The sequence below is a fragment of the Macrobrachium rosenbergii genome, chromosome 26, assembly GCF_040412425.1.
Source record: "Macrobrachium rosenbergii isolate ZJJX-2024 chromosome 26, ASM4041242v1, whole genome shotgun sequence".
Classification (NCBI taxonomy): Eukaryota; Metazoa; Arthropoda; class Malacostraca; order Decapoda; family Palaemonidae; genus Macrobrachium; species Macrobrachium rosenbergii.
This window is the reverse complement of record NC_089766.1, coordinates 47,992,382-48,015,100: the sequence shown is the minus strand read 5'-3', so window position 1 is coordinate 48,015,100 and position 22,719 is coordinate 47,992,382. Positions and strand designations below refer to the sequence as shown.

Genomic DNA, 22,719 nt, shown 5'->3' with positions numbered 1-22,719 from the left:
GAAAACGGGATTAGAAAACCAAGACATAACGTAAGGTGAAAGCGTGTCTTTGCCTCTAACGAAGAATCTAGTGTCTCTCACTAATCGCCACTGAAACATTAGACACAACATCTTTACTACTGCAGTCAACGCCTATTATTCAAGGGGATGTGTACCACAACCCCCAGTGAATAGCTAAACTCCGCGAATTCTTAAATCCCTCTAGAAACGCTTAGAACTGCCTATTTTGATAGTGCAAAACACAAAAAAAAAACTCTAAAAATGCTTATACTCTAATACTTTAATAGTTTTATCACAAAAAGTGCATTCAGTCATGAAAAAGATATGAAAATACAGTAATTCGCGAATATTTCTCGGTGAGAAATACCGCGAATGGGCGAATTTTCAGCCAATAATGTGTATATATGTTCCATAGAGAAATCCGCGAATCCGGAACCGTGAATGGACGGGGTCGACTGTAAACGACTCATGTTACTGTACAAAAGCCAGACACTCTTCTCCTCCATACCTGGCAAAGCCCTGACTTCCTGTGTAAACAGTGACAGCTTGTACTCCTGGGCTATTTGATGGCAGAGTGCAGGTAATCAGGGTATCTGTCCAGCTCACAACCTCACAATTGTTTGGACCAACCTAATGGGAGAAATGGAATATAAAATTTAGGCCAAATGCCAAGCTCTGGGACCTATAAGGTCATTTGAAAGGTGCAACAGGAGGAAAACCTCAAAGCAGTTGCACTATGAAACAACTGTTAGGATATGAATGGAGGTAAAGTAAAAGGAATGAAAGGGGTTGCAGCTAGGGGCCGAAGCGATACTTCAAAGAAGTTTAGGTAATGCCTACAGTGCACTGCATGAGGAGCACTGACAGCACTACCCCCCTATGGGAAACCTAGTGTGAGAGATGGTACAATGATTAAATCCTGATTATCAAATGACATTACATACCATAACTGACCTTATATTTCGTTTTCAGTGCCTGGGCCAATCTCTTCTTCTACTTTAAGTTTCCATTATTCTGATAAATTTTGACCTTTCAAGCAGTTTTCTATTTGTGTCAAGGACATTTCACTTTTTTTTCACTCCATCTTTTTATCTCCAGGTTTGAGTTGGATAATTTGCAAGAATACAGAATATGTTCACTCGAAAAAATAAAAAGAATTGATATAAATAAAAACCATTCTTTTCATGAGATTTTCATTAACTCATAGACAACTAACAAAGGACAACTTACTTTGACATAGCGGTCAGTTTCATCGCCGAAGCCAGTGCCAGTGATGCTAAGCTCACTCCCTCCTGATGGGAAGAAAGTTGTTTTTATGGATTTAAATATCATGAACTAGTTAAAAAGAATAATCATTCTTGCCTTATTATTATGATTAGATAAGCAATATGCCCCAAGGCGGCCAAGGGGTCCAATAGGAAAAACATCCCAGTACAGAAAAAGTAAGAGCCTTTGAAAAATACTCAGTTATATCTGGAGGAAATAAAATAATGTCAAGGAATTAGACATAATCCCTTATCATTAATTATCACAGCAAAACACAAATGGCCTTTAAGACATATCTCACTAAGGTTACTCTGGACTAGAATTCAATGCAAAGCCTATTCTAATTCTTGTGAATCTGACTAAAGAACCAGGTACTGAACATTTTAGGTATTTCTCTGTACACCTCACAGTGATTAATAAACATAAAAATAATTTATTTACCTAGAACGTTAGATGTCGTAGGAGAAACAGATGTAACTGAGGCTGAGAGAGCAGAATCATAGGTAAAGCCATTGACAAAGCTGGATGTCTGGTCACCAATGGTCACAGATACATCAACTGAGCCTGCAGCCTGAAATGTTCATGAAAAATCTACTGCATATTCTGTAATAAAATAGGCTCTAAACTGCCAAGTATTCTGATGAATTAACCACTTATGCACATTTATTTGAAGGTTAAAACAATAAAGAAACTTTGTTATCAGAAATTTGGATCTTTTCCAGATAGTGAACCCCACAAGGTCTTCAGAGGTCATTATCTAGGACTAATATTTCTTGGGGGTCATTATCTTTATGATATTTACAGACTTTTGTTTATGTTTTTACTGTAATCCCAACGGGCTTGTTCTAAACACGCCCCAAAGGTGGATACATACCAGGTTAAAACCCTTGGGGGTCACTCTCTAGGAAAGATCCAGAAATTTAATATAATGTCAGTCAGCATCCTCTAGAAAAGCATCTAGATCCAGATAATGCATCCCTCCTTAGTAATAACTTTTGACAAACAAGCAACTGATTTGTCTAAAATGAACTGTTGAAAAGAGTTGAGCCAAGTAAGATTGCCATACCCCAGCTGGAACGGTGCAGGTAACCGAAGTGGCATCAGCGGCAGTGACCTCACAAGCAACTCCACCCACAGTTACAGAATTATCACTCCATCCATCCAGATTTGCTGGGAAACCTGAGCCTGAGACCACGATGGAGTAACCACCTCCAGTGCCTCCTGTAGCAGGAGTGACAAGAGTGGCAGACAATGGCACTGTGTAGGTCAGTGCTGGGTCTGGCTGAAGGGCAGCTCCTACAGGTTGCATGACGACGCTGACGGCGTGTACTCCGGCAGGCAGGTAGGATGCTGTGCAAGTGACCTGCGTCAGAAGAAAAACTTTGTGTATAGCCATGATCTGAGATTTTATACAGCAATATACAGTATATATTCTTCATAAGTATGATGAAAACTTTTAAAAGTTCAAAAGAACGAAATCTTACAGATGCTCTGATGCATTCTGTGAGTAAGGTAATAATAAATTTACATGCTGAATTATAAATATACCATAAATCATAGCAGTCTGGAGTATTATAGCAAAAGAGCAGAAGGAAATTGAATTTAAAAGAAAATACAAGGAAGAAACCTACTGTTGTTGTAGCCACTGCACTGACTGCACAGTCAACGCCTCCCACTTTCACAGAATAGTCACTCATGTCAGAGCTAGTGAAGCCAGAGCCCATGATTGTAAGTGTGTGTTCTCCAGAGCCTCCTGCGAAAGTTATTAGACAAAAATTTTAGCCATCTGGACAAATTTAGACAAAAATTTTAGCCAAGTGGACAAATTCAGATAAAAATATAAAAATTTGAGCCACTGGGCATCTAGACAAAAATTTGAGCCACTGGGCATCTAGACAAAAATTTGGGCCACTTGGACAAATTTAGAAAAAAATTTGGGCCACTTGGACAAATTTATAAAAAAAAATTTGAGCCTCTTGGACACATTTAGACAAAAATTCTACTCATTTGGAGAAATTTAGACAAAAATTTGAGCCACTTGTACAAATTCAGACAAAAATTTGAGCCAATTGGACAAATTCAGATAAAAATATAAAAATTTGAGCCATTGGGCAAATCTAGACAAAAATTTGAGCCACTTGGACAAATTCTGACAAAAATTTGGGCCACTTGGACAAAATTAGAAAAAAGTTTGAGCCTCTTGGACACATTTAGACAAAAATTCTACCCATTTGGAGAAATTAAGACAAAAATTTGAGCCACTTGTACAAATTCAGACAAAAATTTGAACCACTTGGGCAAATTTAGAAAAAATTTGACTCACTTGGACAGATTTAGACAAAAATTTGAGCCACTTGGACAAAATTAGACAAAAATTTGAGCACCTTCATGCTGTATATAAACGATACATGAAAAACTTTCATATTCCCATTCATGAGTTTTTTGAGGGTTGACACTGCTTAAAAACTAGTGTAATGCCAAGTATTTATATGAAAAATATGGATCCCAAAATGTGCTGTTAGAATATCCACGACCTTTGCCAGTCCAAAATTAGTGTAATTCTAAGTACCTATATGAGAAATATGGATCCCAAAAACTATTTTTAGAATATCTACGACCGTTGCCAACCTGGACGATCTAAATGCAACACAGCCAACAAAATATGAGAATATTTACCCATACTTCCAGCCACAGAGGATAAGGTTGGAGCAATGGACTCATCATAAGCGTAGGAGCAATCCCCGAGGCAGGCAGCTGAGTATCCATTCACTTTCACTGAAACCTATAAGAAAAAAAAAAAAAGCAAAATGATTATAAGGAGGGTATAATGGTTTCCATTATTGATATTCTCAATCTCCTTATAATTCATTAAAGAATATCTTTAAATAATTTGACTTTAATGCCACATCCTAACTCCAAAAATCCCACGAACTTCTTGAGTACAGTGAGAATAAGAACACTGCTCGAGAGCCAACTTTATGTATCTGGGTCTGAAAGAAGACTCATGTACTGGAGTCTATATGGAATGTAGAGTTCAGGTCAAAGGCCAAGCACTGGGACCCATGAGGCCATTCAGCGCTGGAAAGGAAATTGAGAGTAGGTAGGTTGCACTATGAAACAATTATTAGGAGAGGGTGGATAGCAAGATGGAAGAGAAGAGATGAAGGGAGGTACAGTAAAAGGAACGAAAGGGGTTGCAGCTAGGGGCCTAAGGAAGGGACGCTGCAAAGAACCTTTAATAATGCCTACAGTGCACCCTGTGAGGTGCACTGACGGCACTAGGCCGGCCCCCCGCCAAGGGGACTGGAGTTTCTCAGCAGTGTTTTGCTATTACTTTCGTCTACTTTACATTCATAGTTTTGGCTTTTAGTTAGCTTGAAGCAATTTGTATGTATACCCAAAATAATGTGTGAAATGATAGGTAATAACATTTATTTTATTCCATCAAGAGAAGAGAGCGATTTCCCATTTCTGTATCCTGATCTACTTGACAACGCTCTAACACACAAAGCTTCAACTCATAACATATCTACGACACATCAAGTTACACAGCTAAAATATATTTCATTTCTGAAACCATGAATAAAACCATGCTAAATACCCAAAATAAAATAGAACTGACTTCTCAAAAACCACACTGTGTAACTTTCTCCGCATTCAGTACAGACAACACACTAGTATAGATCATTATTTCCACGCTTTCTCGTGTTGACAGGGTCCCCTCTAGATGCATGAAAATCTTACTGACCCAAACCTCAGTTAATTTTCGCAAGACTTTCGTCACTCACAAACATCCACCTACGAATCTGGGAACTGACTTACATGGGGTTCTTTCCTGCGTACCGTCACGAAGTCTGCCACTATCGGATCGTGCCATAATCTGCCCTCCTGGTCTCGACTGACAGTAAACGTGAAGGATGCTCTGGAAATGAAAAGAAGCAGTCATAAGCACCACAGATAAAGGCTGAACTATGAAACAATTGTTAGGAGAGGGTTAAGGAAAGTCAGATGGAAGAAAGAGAATGTGAAAGGAGGTACAGTAAAAGGAACGAAAGAGGTTGCAGCTATGGGCCTTAAGAAGGCACGCTGCAAAGAATCTTAAGTAATGCCTACAGTGCACCACAAGAGGTGCGCTGACGGCACTACTCCCCTACGGAGATCACAATGAATCTTATCACTTACCCATCGAAGAACTTTCAGTAAAACATTAAGAAACACCAAAAGTCTTCTGTTGTCTCGAGAAATATTCATGAAAGGCCCTGTACCAGGGGTTTTCAGCCGGGGGTACGCCAAGGATCTGTCAGGGGCACGCGCTCCCCACGGGTCGTTAGTGTTAGGGGCCTGGCCGCCCACCGGCTGCATAGCCACAGGTAAATAATTATAAAAAATTGTCTGTATTTTTTATGGAATTCTTTGAATTTACAGTATCATTGGTTATGTCAGGAGAGTCATCTACTTTGTTTTGTTTTCCACTTTGTACAAAGTGAAGGGGGTACATCACTGACATCAAAAATACCCGATAGGGTACGTGGGGAGAAGGGGGTTGAAAACACTCGCCCTATTCTGACGAGCTGTTCAGTTTTTGCCAGAACCTTAACTAGAAGCACAAGGGAACGGACTTGATTGCATAAGCATCATAATAACACTGAAGGGGCAATAAGTAACATCAATTTCCAGTCAGATAATTTGTGGCATTTCTCAGCAAGAGAGACAGAACTATGAATGAAGTTTCTATCCTGAAGCAGGGGGCAGGACGCCTCTTGGTATGCCAGCAAGACGGGTGATCTTAAGTAGGAAGTTGAATTGTAGCTCCGCATTTCCTCCTCTTATCATTATGCTTCGAATGATCAAGCAAGATCAGACGTTCCTTTATACGTGATCAAGGCAGAAGCATCTGAATCCTTATATTAACCTCACCCAGAGACTTATCAGAGCCTACATGTCGATACATAAGACTCGACATGTATGGACAAACATAAGAAAAAAATTAATCTCATTCATCGACACTGAATCTTGAACTGAACATAGAATTTAGGCCAAAGGTCAAGCGCCGGGACCTATGAGGTCATTCAGCGCTGAAACGGAAAACTGACAGTAAAAAGGCTTGAAAGGTTTAACGGGAGGAAAACCTCAAAGCAGTCACCCTATGAATCAATTGTTAGGAGAGAGTGGAAAGTCAGATGGAAGAAAGAGAATAAGAAAGGAGGTACAGTAAAAGAAACGAAAGAGGTTGCAGCTAGGGCTGAGCGAAGGCACGCTGCGAAGAAACTCAAGTAACGCCTACAGTGCACCGCAAGAGGCGCACTGACGGCGCTACTACCCCCCCTGAGGGGATCACAATGAACCTTGTCACTTACCCGTCAAAGGCCAACTGTGAATCATCGACTGTAATCATGGGCTTTGGACCAGGATCTTTGAGCCACTCCACGGACCACTTTCTGGTGCTGCATTTGCCCCACTGCTTGACGTCGATGCCCGTAGTACCCAGGGCCCCGTTGACCATCTCCTCAAGGACGTGTGGGTTGACATCGGGGGCAATTCCTAGGTGACGACATGGTAAAATGCTGTGAGGCTTCAGGGATGGAGTCGGAATTAAAACAATACCCCCAAGACAATAATAATAATAATAATAATAATAATAATAATAATAATAATAATAATAATTTTATAATTTTTTATTTTCAACACGAGGTCCGTTCTTCATTGAAGGGGCGGGTAGAGCTCTCGGCTAGCACGCTGTTGGCCCAGCGTTCGACTCTCCGACCGGCCAATGAAGAATGAGAGGAATTTATTTCTGGTGATAGAAATTCATTTCTCGTCATAATGTGGTTCGGATTCCACAACAAGCTCCCGTCGCTAGGTAACCAGTTGGTTCTTAGCCACGTAAAATAAATCTAATCCTTTGGGCCAGCCCTAGGAGAGCTGTTAATCAGCTCAGTGGTCTGGTTAAACTAAGATATACTTAACTTAACTCAACACGAGGTCATATACATGGAATATACAAAGTAGAGGCTTTACAATAGACACACAAATTAGATACACGAGTTGAAAGTCATAAAAATGATAATTGGCAATATCCACACAGTTGCTGAGGTAGTGGTAGAAAGAAGAAAAATAGTAATTAAACTATCGGTAGTGACAGTATTATTATTGAGAATAACAGTAAAAATACTAGCAAAAATCATATTAAAAAAAATGACAGCAATTCAAAACAGATTGCCTACAAGCTAATTTCCTGCAAGGCTTCAATTTGAGTCCAGTTTCTACATGGACGTGTGTTGAGGCATCTGATGACTTCAGGAGAGAGTCCTGCACAAACTGAATCTTCCGGATAATGTACATAAATAAGCTCTATAGTGACATCAGGAGTAATTGTTTCCTGGGGACAGACTGGCTGCAAGATACAGGGAAACACGAAGATGACAAGACGGAGAAAGAGATAATTGAACAGTCGCAGAGACTGGAATCGACATATGCATTTCCTACAAGAAAGGTTTATGATTATCCACAGAATGTGGGCTGAAGTCATCAGTAATTCCTAAGAGAAGACAGTGATCCCAAAATATAATTTGGTGGCCGGTAATAAAGGTCACAGGAAAAAAAGTCACAATTTTGTCTAGGAAAAAAAGTTACAGGAAAAAAAGTCACATTAATTTATGGTGGCCGGTAATAACATCACAGGAAAAAAGTCACAATTTTGGCTAGGAAAAAAAGTTACAGGAAAAAAGTCGCATTAATTTATGGTGGCCGGTAATAACGCCACAGGAAAAAAAGTCACAATTTTGGCTAGGAAAAAAAATCACAGGAAAAAAAAGTCACATTAATCTATGGTGGCCGGTAATAACGTCCTGGGAAAAAGTCACAATATTTCTTGGGGGTCATTATCAATATGATATTCACAGTCTTTTGATTTATGTTTTTGTGGATGCAACCCTAAACAGAATCGGCTTGCTACTAAATAACATCAGGTATAAATCTCTGCACGGAGTAATACATACAGTGTCAGGTTTAAATTAAAACCCTTATCACTAAACTAGGAAAAGATTAATGAGACTTTTTATCACCTGATCATGACTTTTTTTTTACCGGTGTATATCATATGGCCATTTAACTTTACGGTGCAATGCCAAAACAGAACCGTTGACTAAATGTACAAATATTAGAATTTAACATAAGGTATAAAAAATTTACAACAAGGACATTAAGTCATTTCCATAACGTGAGTAAGAAAATGATAGACTGACAAATGCTATAACAACTCTATAACAAAACCTGTCACCAGGAAGCAAAAGGTGTATGCTAGTTTGCCATCAGGTGATCATGAGGTTAGCAATTACTAGGTGATGTATATCATTTGGGTGTGGGACCAAAGGGTTAATGACTTTAGATGCAATGTCAAGAAGGGAAAATGTTCTAAAATGTACAACATATCATGGTTTTTCTTCTGACTGAACACAGTCGACTGATAATATTACTTTTATTAAATCATCTGTCTTTGGATACTAAGAGGTATTCCTCCAAAAACGAACTGATGGACAGAAAGGATTGCAATTCTTTAAAATGATCACATCTCGGGAAAATGCCACCTGGAAGGCATTACTTTATTGTCAAACCATCTGTCTTTCGGCTGACTCACAGAGTTACCTTAACAGAGAAAATATTAAGACAGTATATAACTATATATATTTTCATGCAATTTATAAATCGCGTATTCTTTATATATATATGATTATATGTACAAGACATGAATATTTGTATATATCTTTATACAACTTCTTGTTTCTAATGTGACTGCACATAAAACACTATTTAAACTTGACAAGTTTTTTTTTTCTAGTACTCTGTTCTACAGTCCAGCAGAGAGAAATGCGTGCCCGTATATTTTGATAGAGAGAAAAGGTATTAAAACAAGATATACATATATATATTCATATATATATATATATATATATATATATATATATATATATATATATATATATATATATATATATATATATATGTATACCTTGAGGCAGCAAACAAAAGAACCATGTGTTGAAAACTGAATCTGACGTTACTTGATGAAATTGAAACCTTACTAGTCAAATCTACAAGCATTTACGACAAAAATCTACAAGCAGACTGGAATGGAATGGAATATAAAATTTAGGCCAAAGGCCAAGCCCTGGGACCTGTGACGATGAGGTCATTCAGCGCTGAAAGAGAAATTGAGAGTAAAATGGTCTGAAAGGTGTAACAGGAGGAAAACCTCGCAGTCTGTACTAAGAAAACATTTGTTAGGAGAAGGTGGAAAGTAAAATGGAAGAAAGAGAATATGAACGGAGGCACAGTAAAAGGGAATGAGAGGGGTTGCAGCTAGGGGCCTTAGGAACGCTGCGAAGAACCATATGCCATACCTACAGTGCACGGAGCGAGGTGCACTGAAGGCACTAATACCCTACCGGGAAAAAGCAGACTGTGGTAATGACACCATACCCACCTGAAATTGTAGCTCCCAAGATGTTCATTGACCACGTGCCCGAAACTGGGTTAGTGGCCGTCACTACACGGGTTACGTTCACTGTACCCCCGCTTACGGTGAAGCTAGCGCCAGTGGCACTGCTGTCCAGCTCCGTTAGCCAGGAGGGATTTGCTGTAAATGGAAAATGACGAACGATTTTAATCTAAAAAAGGATTTTTCAATGACCAATGTTATTATCACATAGCTTGAGAATTTGCTGCATATGCTGAAGACACCACTTCGAGAGGAACAATATTCTCTTTTCTTTTTTAAGAAGTGGGATCTCTTCTTTCTTATTTCACTTTATATCCTCTTTACTTCTTCCTAATGAACACCCTAATATTCTTTGGAAGCTTCTGGAATTTCAAGTCAGTGATCCCTTTGGTGGGTTTACTCCATACGAATAGGTTTCATCTAGTGCAGGGGTTCCCAAACTGGGGTACATGTACCCCCCGGGGTACATTTGCACGTTTCAGGGGGTACATTTGGTCTGAAGAAAATAATTACTATTGTACAATTGTATGTGCTGGATCAAAATATAAATTACCTTAGTAATTGCTTTATTTCTGTTATCAACATTCAAGATACCTATGTATTCTACACATGCAGACTCCATAAATTTAAAATATCAAAATATTAAACTGTTCTTTTTTAATATTAAGCTTAATTTTTAGTGTTAGGGGTACACGGGAACCTATAAAAAAGCCCAAGGGGTACCGAGGAACAAAAAGTTTGGGAACCTCTGATCTAGTGAATAAAATAAAAGAAATAAAAATGACTGAACCACAACTAAAGTCAACGAGTACTTACGCGCTCCGCTAGTAACTCCCAACAAGGGGAAGTTTCCGTAGCAGTTGGAAGTCAAGAACTCAACATCAAGTGACGTCACGTTGTTCACTACCACCGGGGTTACGGTGACGTCACTGATTAGGATGCCCTGGGACTGAAGGGCTGAGGGTCTCGCCTGGGTCACTAGAATTTTAAAAAGAGTGGCTGGATACCTAAAATCCGAAATACTGATCATTTTCAATGAAAGATTACCCAGACTTCCTGTAAGGGGCGTTTCATGTTTGTAAATTCTGATATGGCGGAAGATGTTTTGTTTTTAGCTTAACAAAATATGCATTTCAAAGGTTAATCATTTTCTATTTGCATTAAGATACATTTGGTTGAAAGTATGAATTAAAAGAAAAAGACTAGCACAGCCATTCACATAACAAGCAACGTTTCTTGGTCAGTGAACAATCCACAATAACAATCCATCTATACTTGTGTCACACTAACATATCTCTTGAGCTAACCTTACTTTCATCATGAGATAAAAATCTATACTTATGTTACACCACCAAATCTATTAAACCAACCTTACTTTCTTCATCAGAGAGTAAAAATCTAGACTTGTGTCACACTAAAAAATCTACTGAACCAACCTTACTTTCATCATCAGAGTAAAAATCTAGACTTGTGTCACACTGACAAATCTATTAAACCAATCTTACTTTCACCATCAGAATAAAAATCTATATTGTGTCACACTGACAAATCTATTAAACCAACCTTACTTTCACCATCGAAGAGTAAAAACGAAGACTAAGACTGAAAACTAACCATCAATACTTTCGTCAGAGAACAAGAACTCATCAACGTAGACATCGTCGGAGCTGGAATAGGGCAAGGGAGCATAGGCTCTCCTGACCTTCACGACGGCGCCTTTGTTTCGTTGGGTGTTGATCCAGGAACCGTTCATGACCTTGAAGATGTCGTGGCACTTGTAATTCCATCTGTTGGGGACAATGAAACAAGTTGAATGTGGGTGAAATGGACAATCCATCTGTTGGGTGATAATATGGGTGAAATAGACAATTCCATCTGCTGGGGAACAATTAGTCAGTTTGAATATGGGTGAAATGGGTAATTCCTTCTGTTGGGGACAATTAACCAAGTTGAATGTGGGTGAAATTGACTATTCTATCCATTGGAGGACTATTAACCAAGCTGGACGTGGGTGAAATGGATAATCCATCTGTTGGGGATAATTAACCAAGCTGGGTGTGGGTGAAATGGATAATTCCATCTATTGGGTGATTCATGAAAGTTTGGGTATAAAAGCCAAGCCCTGGGGCACTTCCAGCCACTCGGTGCTTTTTTGAGCAAAAAGAGGACCTTGGCGTGGTTGGGTAGCAAGAGTGAAGAAAGGAAACGCAGGCTAAATGCTTTGGGAAACTTCAACACTCTGGGAAAAAGAAGAAGAAGAAGAAGAAGAAGAAGAAGAAGAAGAAGAAGAAGAAGAAGGTCTATTTCCCACAACAACAATCCTCACGTGTTTGGATCAGACGTGAAGGTATGGTTGAACCAGATGGCATCGCTCCTCCATCTGTTCCATTTGTCCCACCAGTAGTACTCCACTCTCGTACTCCTCCTCAGATTTCCTTTCACGGCAAAGCACATCTGAAAGGAAGAGGAAGTAAATTCTCCAATGGAAAATTAATACCGTACAGCCTCCTTACGCCTCTGCGTAACGCAGACTTCCAGTAAATTTATACAGCTGTTTGGCAAGACTATAAGACATCTGTGACCGTGTTTGCATGCTTGCTGCTTAATGTTTTCAGAAACCAGTTATCAAAGACATTAAAAACTCAGTCATGGTAGTCGTTAAATATTTACACCTACATCTGTCCCAAGCCCAGACACATTAGGGTGGTTGAGCATAAGGTTAATGCAGTGTTTTATATGGTATCAAACGTTTCTGAAACTTGCAAAGTACATCAATAGTCTGGTACAAGTGGCAATAGATCAAAATGATGCAAAAAAAAAAAAAAAAAACAAGCGAGTAAGAAATACATTCAAAAGTATTGTCCTATACACTTAAGGTGTAATGACCCTCATATTCAAAGACTAATCTAAAACCTACGAATGTGAACCCCCAGTTGTCAAAACATTCGACAATATCTGATGAATCCTAAAGTTTGTCACTGAAATTGATGATTCCTTGAAAATTATAAGGATCATCCTCCAGATTTTAAGAGCTGCGCTCAAACATGCCCGCTTTACTAGAAAATGCCTGAAGGTTGATATCAATATTATGCAAATGATGTCGTCCTTGAAATTCTCAGGAAAAAGTCCAGTTCACTCACAAGGCCTATACAGTTTCTCAGTATTTCTAATTCATATTTAAATAAGATAATTAACACTTAAATATGATACAATACTTTAACAGAAATAGTCTTTACAAACCGCATTTTGTTTCCTACTAGTTTTCTCTTCATGAAAGTGCAATTTCAGTCATATTGTGTGGAATCATTTAGGAGCTGTTGTTGAATCTAAAACAACAAAACTCATGCATAAAGTATAACTGACTTGACGCTTTCACGAAGGCGATGTGTTTATCTTTTAGGACTTTTATTAATGCAATAAAAAAAGCTAAGCCATAACACGAATCACTTAGATAATTTGAAATCTATAAAATAACTATCATAAACAGATTAGTTTCAGTTGAAAATAAACGGTATCGGAAGAGAATTCTACTTACGTAATTAAACTTGAGGACATCCACCATAAGCGTGACGTCACTCTGGTCATACAATTTGGGATCTGTTTCGTGCACCTGGAATGAATACCTGAAGAGGGAGGGAAGGTTAGGGCTAGGTTAGGTTTGGTTGGGTACATGCATACTGTACCAATTAACAAACTCGAAACCCGTTCTGAAATAAGATGTAATCTGTTTATTACAATTGATAACAAGAGCACAGAAACATAAATTCCAAAGACTTTCCAGTACAGGCAGTCCCCGGGTTACGCCAGACTCGGCTTATGTCATTCCGAGGTTATGTGGCTCTTCAAATATATTCATCGAAAATGATTTCCCAGGTTACAGCGCATGTTCCGGGTTTACGTCTCCAGTCTGACATAAGTGGAACTTTACTGTGCCTCCAAAACGGCACAATGGTCAACATTTGGAAGTTTTTTTATGAAAAGCTCAATCAAAAAGCAAGTTACGTCATTTCCAATGCACCCAGAGGATTAAAAATAAGGTTTTCTTACGATTTTCGACAATGTCTCAGGTTACGCCGTTTTGCGGCTTACGTTGCAGCGTAGGAATGGGACCCCTAATGTAACCTGGGAACTGCTTATAAGAACTGCCTAAAATTTGTACATAAATCAAGAACGGCATATTCACAATGGTAGCGATGTACGGCACTTCTAGATTCTAAAGAAATTGTAAGGCAAAAATCTCATTAAAAATAATGAGTTACTTTTAGATGTGGTTTGCTTTCAGTTATCTCTCAGAAGACGTAAGTGTCACTGATCTAATTTAAGTGGTTGGGCGTCAAAGACGTACCTCAACAACATCAGTCATCAAACAAAAAAAAACATGAAGGTGTCACATCACTAAGTGCCAATCATACACTGCAAGAGAGAAGTATCAGGTACCTTCCACTGGGCGCGTCAGTGACCCTGGTATTTGTAACGTCAATCAACGTACCTTCCGCAGAATGGTTTGACTTCATCGACAACGCTGCCACGTCTACCAGGCGGGTTCTCACTTCCGTTTTCGAACCCGGATCGTGTGGAGATGGTCGGGTCCGTTGCCACGTCTTCACACTGTTGATCGACCAGCCCAAGAATAGCCGTTCTCACCTGTCGTTTGCAATCAAGGGCAGAGCAAATGAGACGATCTCTAACACAGCTTCACTCAAACATGCCAATATGCCAATATATATATATATATATATATATATATATATATGTATGTATGTGTATGTATATTTAATAAGAGGACCTCATTTCAACAGGATATAAAGTTTTATATATATATATATATATATATATATATATATATATATATATATATATATATATATATATATATATATATATATAAATATATACATACATGGGACAAGCTAGTGACTAACTAATTACCACTGGATCCGTTTGTACTCAAGCAAATCTAAATAAAATCTGCTACATAGGAGTGATCAACACATACTGCAATATTGCAGGAAATCAAACGAATGAAAAATCTCTTTGGACCTAATACCTTGTCGGCATCTGACACATTAACAGGCCGAGACAGATATCCATTCAGGTAGAGACTGGAGGCAGCTGGAGTTCCGCTAGGTGTGAGTCTCTGTTTGTCCCAAGTCACCCTGGGATTCAGGTGCAGCCTCTGCTTCTCGTCTAAGGCCATGTGAGTCTGGTAGCGAGAATACTTTGGTGCGAAGTCGTTCATCAGTCCTTTGAACAGGGTCGATGCTGCAATGGAAGGAGATGTTTTCTGAGAATCTTTTTATATCTGGGAGGAAGGAAATGTTTTCCAAGGATCTCCTTGCATCTGGGAGGAAGGAAATGTTTTCCAAGGATCTCCTTGCATCTGGGAGGAAGGAAATGTTTTCCAAGGATCTCCTTTGCATCTGGGAGGAAGGAAATGTTTTCAAGATCTCCTTTGCATCTGGGAGGAAGGAAATGTTTTCCAAGGATCTCCTTTGCATCTGGGAGGAAGGAAATGTTTTCCAAGGATCTCCTTTGCATCTGGGAGGAAGGAAATGTTTTCTGAGAATCTTGCAGTGACTGAGAAGGAAGAAAATGTTATTTGAGAATCCTTTGTTCGACCGGGGAGGAAAGAAACGCTATCTGAGAATCTTTTTATGACTGGGGAGGAAGGAAATGTTTCTAAGAATCTTTTGAATCTTTTTATGACTCTTTTTATGACTGGGGAATGGGAAATGTTTTCTGAGAACCTTTTTAAATCGGGGTAGGAAGGAAAATGTCAGCTGGCTCTTAATGGCTGGGGAGAAATGGAATTTCATTTGAGTCTTTCAGTGACTGAGCAGAAAAGAAAAGTTATTTGAGAATCTTCTGCACAACTGAGGATGAAGGAAGTATCTGAGCATCTTTCTTTGACTGAAGAGGAAGAAAATGCCATCTGAAAAACTCTTGGTTACTTAGAAAGGAATTGTTATTGAAAATCATCTTGCGAATATGGCAGAAAAAAATGTTAACTGAACAACTTTTTTGTGATGACTGAGGAAAAGGAAATACATGAAAACTTTCTTCATGATTGGAGAGGAAAAAAGTGTTACTGTGAAACTACTTATCATCTTTTAAGATAAGAAAAAACGCTGTCTGGGAATATATATATAGCAAAAGATATTACCTCGTAGTCTATTTATCATTATGGAGATACAAAACATTACCTGGGAATCTATCTGAAGAGGAAAATATTTTCTTGGCATCAATCTGGAACCTATTCATTACTTTTCATTAGGAATAAAATGTTACCTAGTACTTAACAGATAGATAGAATATACACTTTAGACCGAAGGCCAAGCACTGCGACCTATGAGGTCATTCAACACTGAAAGGAAAATTGAGAGTAAGTGGTTTAAAAGGTGCAACAGAAACAATTGCTAGAAATGGATGGAAAGTAAGATGGAAGACAGAATACGAACGGAGATACAGTAAAAGGAATGAAAGGGGTTGCAGCCTAGGGGCCTAAAGAAAGGACGCTGCAAAGAACCTCGAGTCACGCCTACAGTGCACCGCGTGAGGTGCACTGACGGTACTAACACCCTACGGGGACCTGGTAGTTAATGTACTGCTGGGAATAATGAGAAAGACATCTTAGTTCTGTTGGGATTTATTTGATTTATATATATATATATATATATATATATATATATATATATATATATATATATATATATATATATATATATATATATATATATACATACATATAACTGGTCAGGAAGTATATGTTCCCTGAGAATCTTCTGATAACTTAAAAGAAAGCCAAGTTGCTGTCTAGAGACCTGTCCATAATTGAAGACGGTATGACACTAGGTACAAGAAAATGATTCTCAACCTTCTACCAATTTCCTGGTTCTGCCATTTTAAACTTCTATGTATCTGCTTTGAAAGTGCCACTAATACGATCTTATTATCCTATTTTCAACTTACTTGTTCCCCTGTATCGGATCTCAAAGTAGGCGGGGGTGTCTCCACGCAAGAAGATCTTACTCCAGTAATTCACAAATGTCTGGAAAGGAAGGAATGTGTGAATGCTTAAAAAAAAATTAATTTTTTGAAAGTCTTGGACAAATTTAATCTGGGTCCAAAATGCATTTGGTCTTGGTGTCCAATTGAATTGAATTCAATATAGAATTTAGGCCAAAGGCCAACAAGCGGTGGGACCTATGAGGTCATTCAGCGCTGAAACGGTTTGAAAGGTGTAACAGAAGGAAAACCTCAAAGCAGTTGCACTATGAATCAGTTGTTAGGAGACGGTGGAAGGTAAGATGGAAGAAAGATAATATGAAAGGAGGTACAGTAAAAGGAACGAAAGGGGTTGTAGCAGCTATAAGGGGCCTAAGGAAGGGACGCTGCAAAGAACCTTAAGTAATGCCTACAGTTCACCGCGTGAGGCGCACTGACGGCACTAACCCCCTACGGGAGAGAATGATATTGGAAAAGATATTATTGGGAAGGGGTGGGGGCCATGGTCCCCCAATCACTAACCCTGAACGATAGAAATAAACTTTATTATGATTACTGTCATTATTATCATTGAAATATTAAAACAATATAAAATATATCATTATTATAGCTTTTAACTATCATTATTATTATTATTATTATTATTAATAGAAATTAAAGCGCATTATCATAATCATTATTATTCTGTGGCATCTCAACAGACTGATGGGACTTCAGACTTAAAGTCTTTAAATGGGAGAAGTCCATAGGAAGACATTAAGGAGTCCAGCAGAGACCACAAAAAAGTCCAAACGGAAACGAAAGGTCTGAGAGCTGTCAAGAATCTTTCTGTATTTCCCTTTACTTCCTGTTACTTCTTCCTAATGAACACCTTAATATTCTTTTGGAAGCTTCTTGAATTTCAAGAGCTCGTTCCCATATGAATAGGGTTCATCTTCTGAATGGTCTATGACAATAATCAAAGTATAAAAGTTTCAGAGGCTAACAAATGGACTGTGGAACAGCCTAACACAGGATGCTGTGCAATTGAAACTTCAGAAGTTCAAGTGAAGATGCAATGCATTACTACCTCAATGCTAGTCTCCTTGCAATTTAGTACATTTTTATCTATATATTAATTTATTATTTTTTTTTTCTTTTTTAATAAGTGGGATCTCTTCTTTCTGTATTTCCCTTTACTTCCTCTTACTTCTTCCTGATGAACATCTTGATATTCTTTGGAAGCTTGAATTTCAAGTCAGTGGCCCCTTTGGTGGGCTCGTTCCATGTGTATAGGGTTCATCTTCTGGACAATAATAATAATCAGTAATAATAATAATAATAATTCATCTTCTGGAATAATAATAATAATAATAATAATAATAATAATAATAATAATAATAATAATAATGGAAAGAGAAACCCACAAGATTCCTTTGTATAACTTGATAGAAGGAAACAAAGGATTTACCTCAGAAGATCCCATAAGCCGAGCTTTAATATTAAAAGAAGTTAAGATCGACCCTTCTGACCTGGAGGTCAGGTCTCCTGCCCAACAGACCGATGGTGACCACTCACTTGCCACAAGGGTTAATCCCACTGACCATCAGTTCAGGATATCAGACCGACAGGAGGAGATTAACAACTCTCAAGAGAATGGAAACCAGGACAGCCATCATGTAAATGACAGCACAGGGAGAAGGAGTTCCAGAAGATTGCTGGGCCTGGAACCAGCCTGACTACCTTCACATCCCTTGAAAAAGGGTCACAGTTAGGACCTGAAAGTACTCGAGATCAAAGTAATGTGTAAATATTTACAAGTAAACAAGTTATACACAGGAATCTTGTGGGGTTCTCTATCCATCTTCAGAAGAAAACTGAAAGAAGTTTTTGTTTGAATAATAATAATAATAACTCACAAGATTGGCTGGATTTCCATTGGCAGCTATGTAGATACGGACCGAGGCGTTCTCGGCGTGGAATCCGAAGGAGTAGTCGCCATCGTGGGGCATGTTCAGGTATCCTACAGGTAAGGATACGAGAATTGTTAAAGACGCAACTGCGTCGTACCTGTACGGAATGAGTATGGAAACTTGCACGTGCTTAACACCTCACCTCAGTGAAATGATTTTGTAGTATAAAACGATTTTGTAGCTTTTCACCCATCTAAATTATTTTTTTTTTTTTGTATTCAACTAATATTTTAACCTACCTAAAATATATTTTTCTGAACAGTAATATGACAAAAAGTCTAAAGTTTCGCTGCAGATTCAATCCAGGGACAATCTTTTCATCTGTACAAAATATTTTATCCATGAAGAGAGGCTCCTCTAAATATTACCAACTGTAAGTTTGCCTAAACCAGGCAATCATTCAACCTACCTACCCATTGTGGGTTTGCCAAAATCGCACGATCTATCAATCAGTCCTGTTCGCTTCAATCAATCCATCCTTTGAGTTTACTTACAACAATCAGTTTCATTTATGAGAGTGTCTAAATAAACCAATCATTCCCGTGAGTTGTTTAAATCAAACCTTATTTTGCCCAGGCCCAGATTCATTCAGTATTTTAACCAATTTTACCCGTAAATTCTGCATTCCTTCAACCAGTCACTCCCACTGTGAGTCTGCTTCAACCAAACACTCCTTTCAGCCAATATGTTAGCCAATTCTACCAGTAAACTTGACTAAATCCTGCAGTCCTTCAACCAGTCACCCCCAATGTGAGCCTGCTTCAACCAAACACACCTTTCAGCCAATATGTTAACCAATTCTACCAGTAAACTTGACTAAATCCTTGCAGTCCTTCAACCAGTCACCCCCACTGTGAGTCTGCTCCAACCAACCACTCCTGTCACCCAATACATTACCTGAGAGCTTGCCAGCGGAAGGAACGGACATCTCCACGTTGAAATTGATGTCCAGCTTGTAGTCGTAGGTGTAATTGGGATGGGTGGAGGTCAGGGCGTTCCACTGGTCGTCCCTGGAGATGTCGGGGTAGGCTCCTTCCCAGAACTCCCAGAGGAACCCACTTTCTCCTGTAGGGAGCGAAGAATGCTCGCTAAGAAGTCTTATTCCTCAAAGTGAGCAAAGTTTGTGTGGTACAAGTCTTGAGGTGCATTAGCTTTTAAGGTAAGTTTCCAATGGATAAGGGATCTATTTTTATAAGTATTAGTATTATTCAAAGCTTAGAAATGTTTGCAGGTAACAGGGCAACAAGTCCAGCAATAATTTGCAGAACAAGAGACCTAAATGTGAAAATAGAGAAAAACTGGACGGAGAGAATAGGAAATGATTAACAATATATATATATATATATATATATATATATATATATATATATATTTATATATATATATATATATATATATATATATATATATATATATATATATATATTTTTAAACGAAAAGCCCAGAGGGACGAAATATTAGGTCAAGACAAAGACATCGCAATCTTACGTGATCCAGGGGACGTGGCGTCTTCGGCAGGTGTCAGACAGGTGAGCGAGTTGTACGAGAGAGATTGGATGTCACACACAGCACCTCCTACGCGAACCTGAAGTAAATGTAATTAAGGAAGATGAGAATCTATAATAATAAAATCCGAGTGGATGTTTCCTGTTTGTCAGCCCCGGGTGGGGGCGGGTTAGGTAGGGGATGGGGATAGTAGGGGAGACATGACACATCCACCCTCCTCCTGCAAACCTGTTTGTCCACCCCGGGTGGGGACGAGGTAGCTAGTGGATCGGGAGGGTAAAGGAGACATGACAGGCAGTGCCAGGTTCCAGCGCAGCGTAGTGCATGCCATCAAGCTTGTATGTAATAAATTTCCAGTCATTTGCAACATTCGACTGGAACGAAATTAAAGGGGCTACAGACTACATGTGGGATACAGTCATAATGAAATGAAATTCTTTCACATGAAATTATGAGTCTTCTATTATTTGAAATTAACGCTGTATAAGCCACGGCCCATGAAACTCTCAGCTGGCCATGCTGGCCTGCGTTGTTGCAAAGCCAGAGGCACGATCATGGCTAAATTTTAACCTTGAATAAAATAAAAACTACTGAGGCTAAAGGGCTGCAATTTGGTATGTTTGATGATTGAAGGGTTGATGATCAACATACCAATTTGCAGCCCTCTAGCCTCAGTGCTTTTTAAGATCTGAGTGCGGACAGAAAAAGTGCGGACAGTAAAAATTGCGGACGGACAGACAAAGCCAGCAAAATAGTTTTCTTTTCAGAAAACTAAAAATGATTCATAATTAAAGATTTGTTAAATAGAACAATTAAAAGTAATCTAATCTTTAGGTTCTGGCCATTTTGGAATCAAGATAAGAAGGAATAAATTTGTAAATAATTAACACCGAAAACTAAACGCTCAGTTAAGCCCAGGAACCACAAAAATAATGCAAAAAATGAAAAACAAATTTTATGAGAATAAAATAAATCATGAATCATTTGGCAATACACATCTCAGGACCTGAAAATTTAAACAAATCTTATTTTAAAAAAGATATTAACCACTAATTTAAAAAGGATATTAACCACTATCAAGACATAGATACAATACAGAATTTAGGCCAAAGGCCAAGCTAAGCTGGGACCTAGGAGGTCATTCAGCGCTGAAACGGAAACTGACAGTAAGAAGGTCTGAAAGGTGTAACAGGAGGAAACAGCTGTTAGGAGAATGTTGAGGAGAGAAATATGGAAGAAAGTAGAAAACGAACGGAGGTACAGTAAAAGGAATGAAAGGGGTTGCAGCATATTTTTTTTTTACCTCTGTTGCACCTTCGATGTTGCTGAATCCGACACCTGTGACGGTGATCAACGTGTTTCCACCTGGGGAACCTGTTCTTGGTGACACGTCCTCCACACCTGTTAGCAGACAATAAATAATGGAGTGGTAACTTCATGGGTTAAGATGATATTATTATTATTATTATTATTATTATTATTATTATTATTATTATTATTATTATTATTATTATTATTATTATTAATAAGCAATAATAATAATAATAACAATAACAAGAAGAAGTAGAAGAAGAAGTCAAGGTGATATTATTATTATTATTATTATTATTATTATTATTATTATTATTATTATTATTATTATTATTATTATTATTATTATTATTATTATTAAGGAGTGGTAACTCCATTATTATTATTATTATTATTATTATTATTATTATTGTTATTCTTAGCTAATAATAATAATAATAATAATAATAATAATAATAATAATAATAATAATAATAATAATAATAAGGAATGGTACCTCCATAAGTTAAGATGATAATAATAATATTATTATTATTATTATTATTCATTATTTTTATCGTTATCATGATTCTTAAAAGCCGCGCGTCCATTCATGATAAATACAACCATAATTCAAGAGTGTTAAAATAATTTACAGATAAAAGTAAATCTGTAATGTTGAAACATTCCTGCTAATTTTTGTAAATGTTCACTGAAATGATCTATATTGATACTCGTGATTAAAATAATCAATTTTTAAAATTCTATCAATTCGTCACATGAAAAAGGGAAAAGTCTCGTGAATCGATTTCTAGAATAGAATAGAATAAAGAATTGAGGCCAGAGACCAAGAGCTGGGATCTATGAGGTCATTCAGCACTGAAAGGGAATTTGACAGTAAGAAGGTTTGAAAGGTGTAACAGAAGGAAAACCTCAAAGCAGTTGCACTTTGAAACAATTGTTAGAGAGGGTGGAAAGTCAGATGGAAGGAAGAGATTATGAATGGAGGTAAAGTAAAAGGAATGAAAGAGGTTGCACCTAGGGCCCGCAGGGACGCTGCAAAGACTCTTAAGTAATGCCTACAGTGTATCATGTGAGGTGCAGTGATGGCGCTACCCCAACTACAGGATATGAATCGATTGCTAGAAGGAAGTTATGTATGGGACTCACATTTGGCACCCAATGAAATAAGATTTCAGATGC

General features: G+C 38.1%; 1 protein-coding gene across 1 annotated transcript in view; it reads right to left on the bottom strand.

Annotated features, from left to right (window-relative positions):
* LOC136853170 (fibrocystin-L-like) overlaps positions 1 to 22,719 on the bottom strand; it is an 88,251-nt gene that overhangs the window by 52,582 nt on the left and 12,950 nt on the right. The window contains 20 exon segments of the mRNA XM_067128505.1: positions 509 to 630; positions 1,231 to 1,292; positions 1,708 to 1,837; positions 2,333 to 2,629; positions 2,898 to 3,019; positions 3,943 to 4,048; positions 5,089 to 5,188; positions 6,624 to 6,807; positions 9,749 to 9,901; positions 10,580 to 10,741; positions 11,378 to 11,550; positions 12,090 to 12,217; positions 13,299 to 13,386; positions 14,253 to 14,407; positions 14,811 to 15,025; positions 16,733 to 16,811; positions 18,667 to 18,770; positions 19,618 to 19,785; positions 20,209 to 20,305; positions 21,530 to 21,627. Of these exon segments, the coding sequence (XP_066984606.1) occupies positions 509 to 630; positions 1,231 to 1,292; positions 1,708 to 1,837; positions 2,333 to 2,629; positions 2,898 to 3,019; positions 3,943 to 4,048; positions 5,089 to 5,188; positions 6,624 to 6,807; positions 9,749 to 9,901; positions 10,580 to 10,741; positions 11,378 to 11,550; positions 12,090 to 12,217; positions 13,299 to 13,386; positions 14,253 to 14,407; positions 14,811 to 15,025; positions 16,733 to 16,811; positions 18,667 to 18,770; positions 19,618 to 19,785; positions 20,209 to 20,305; positions 21,530 to 21,627 (2,743 nt within the window).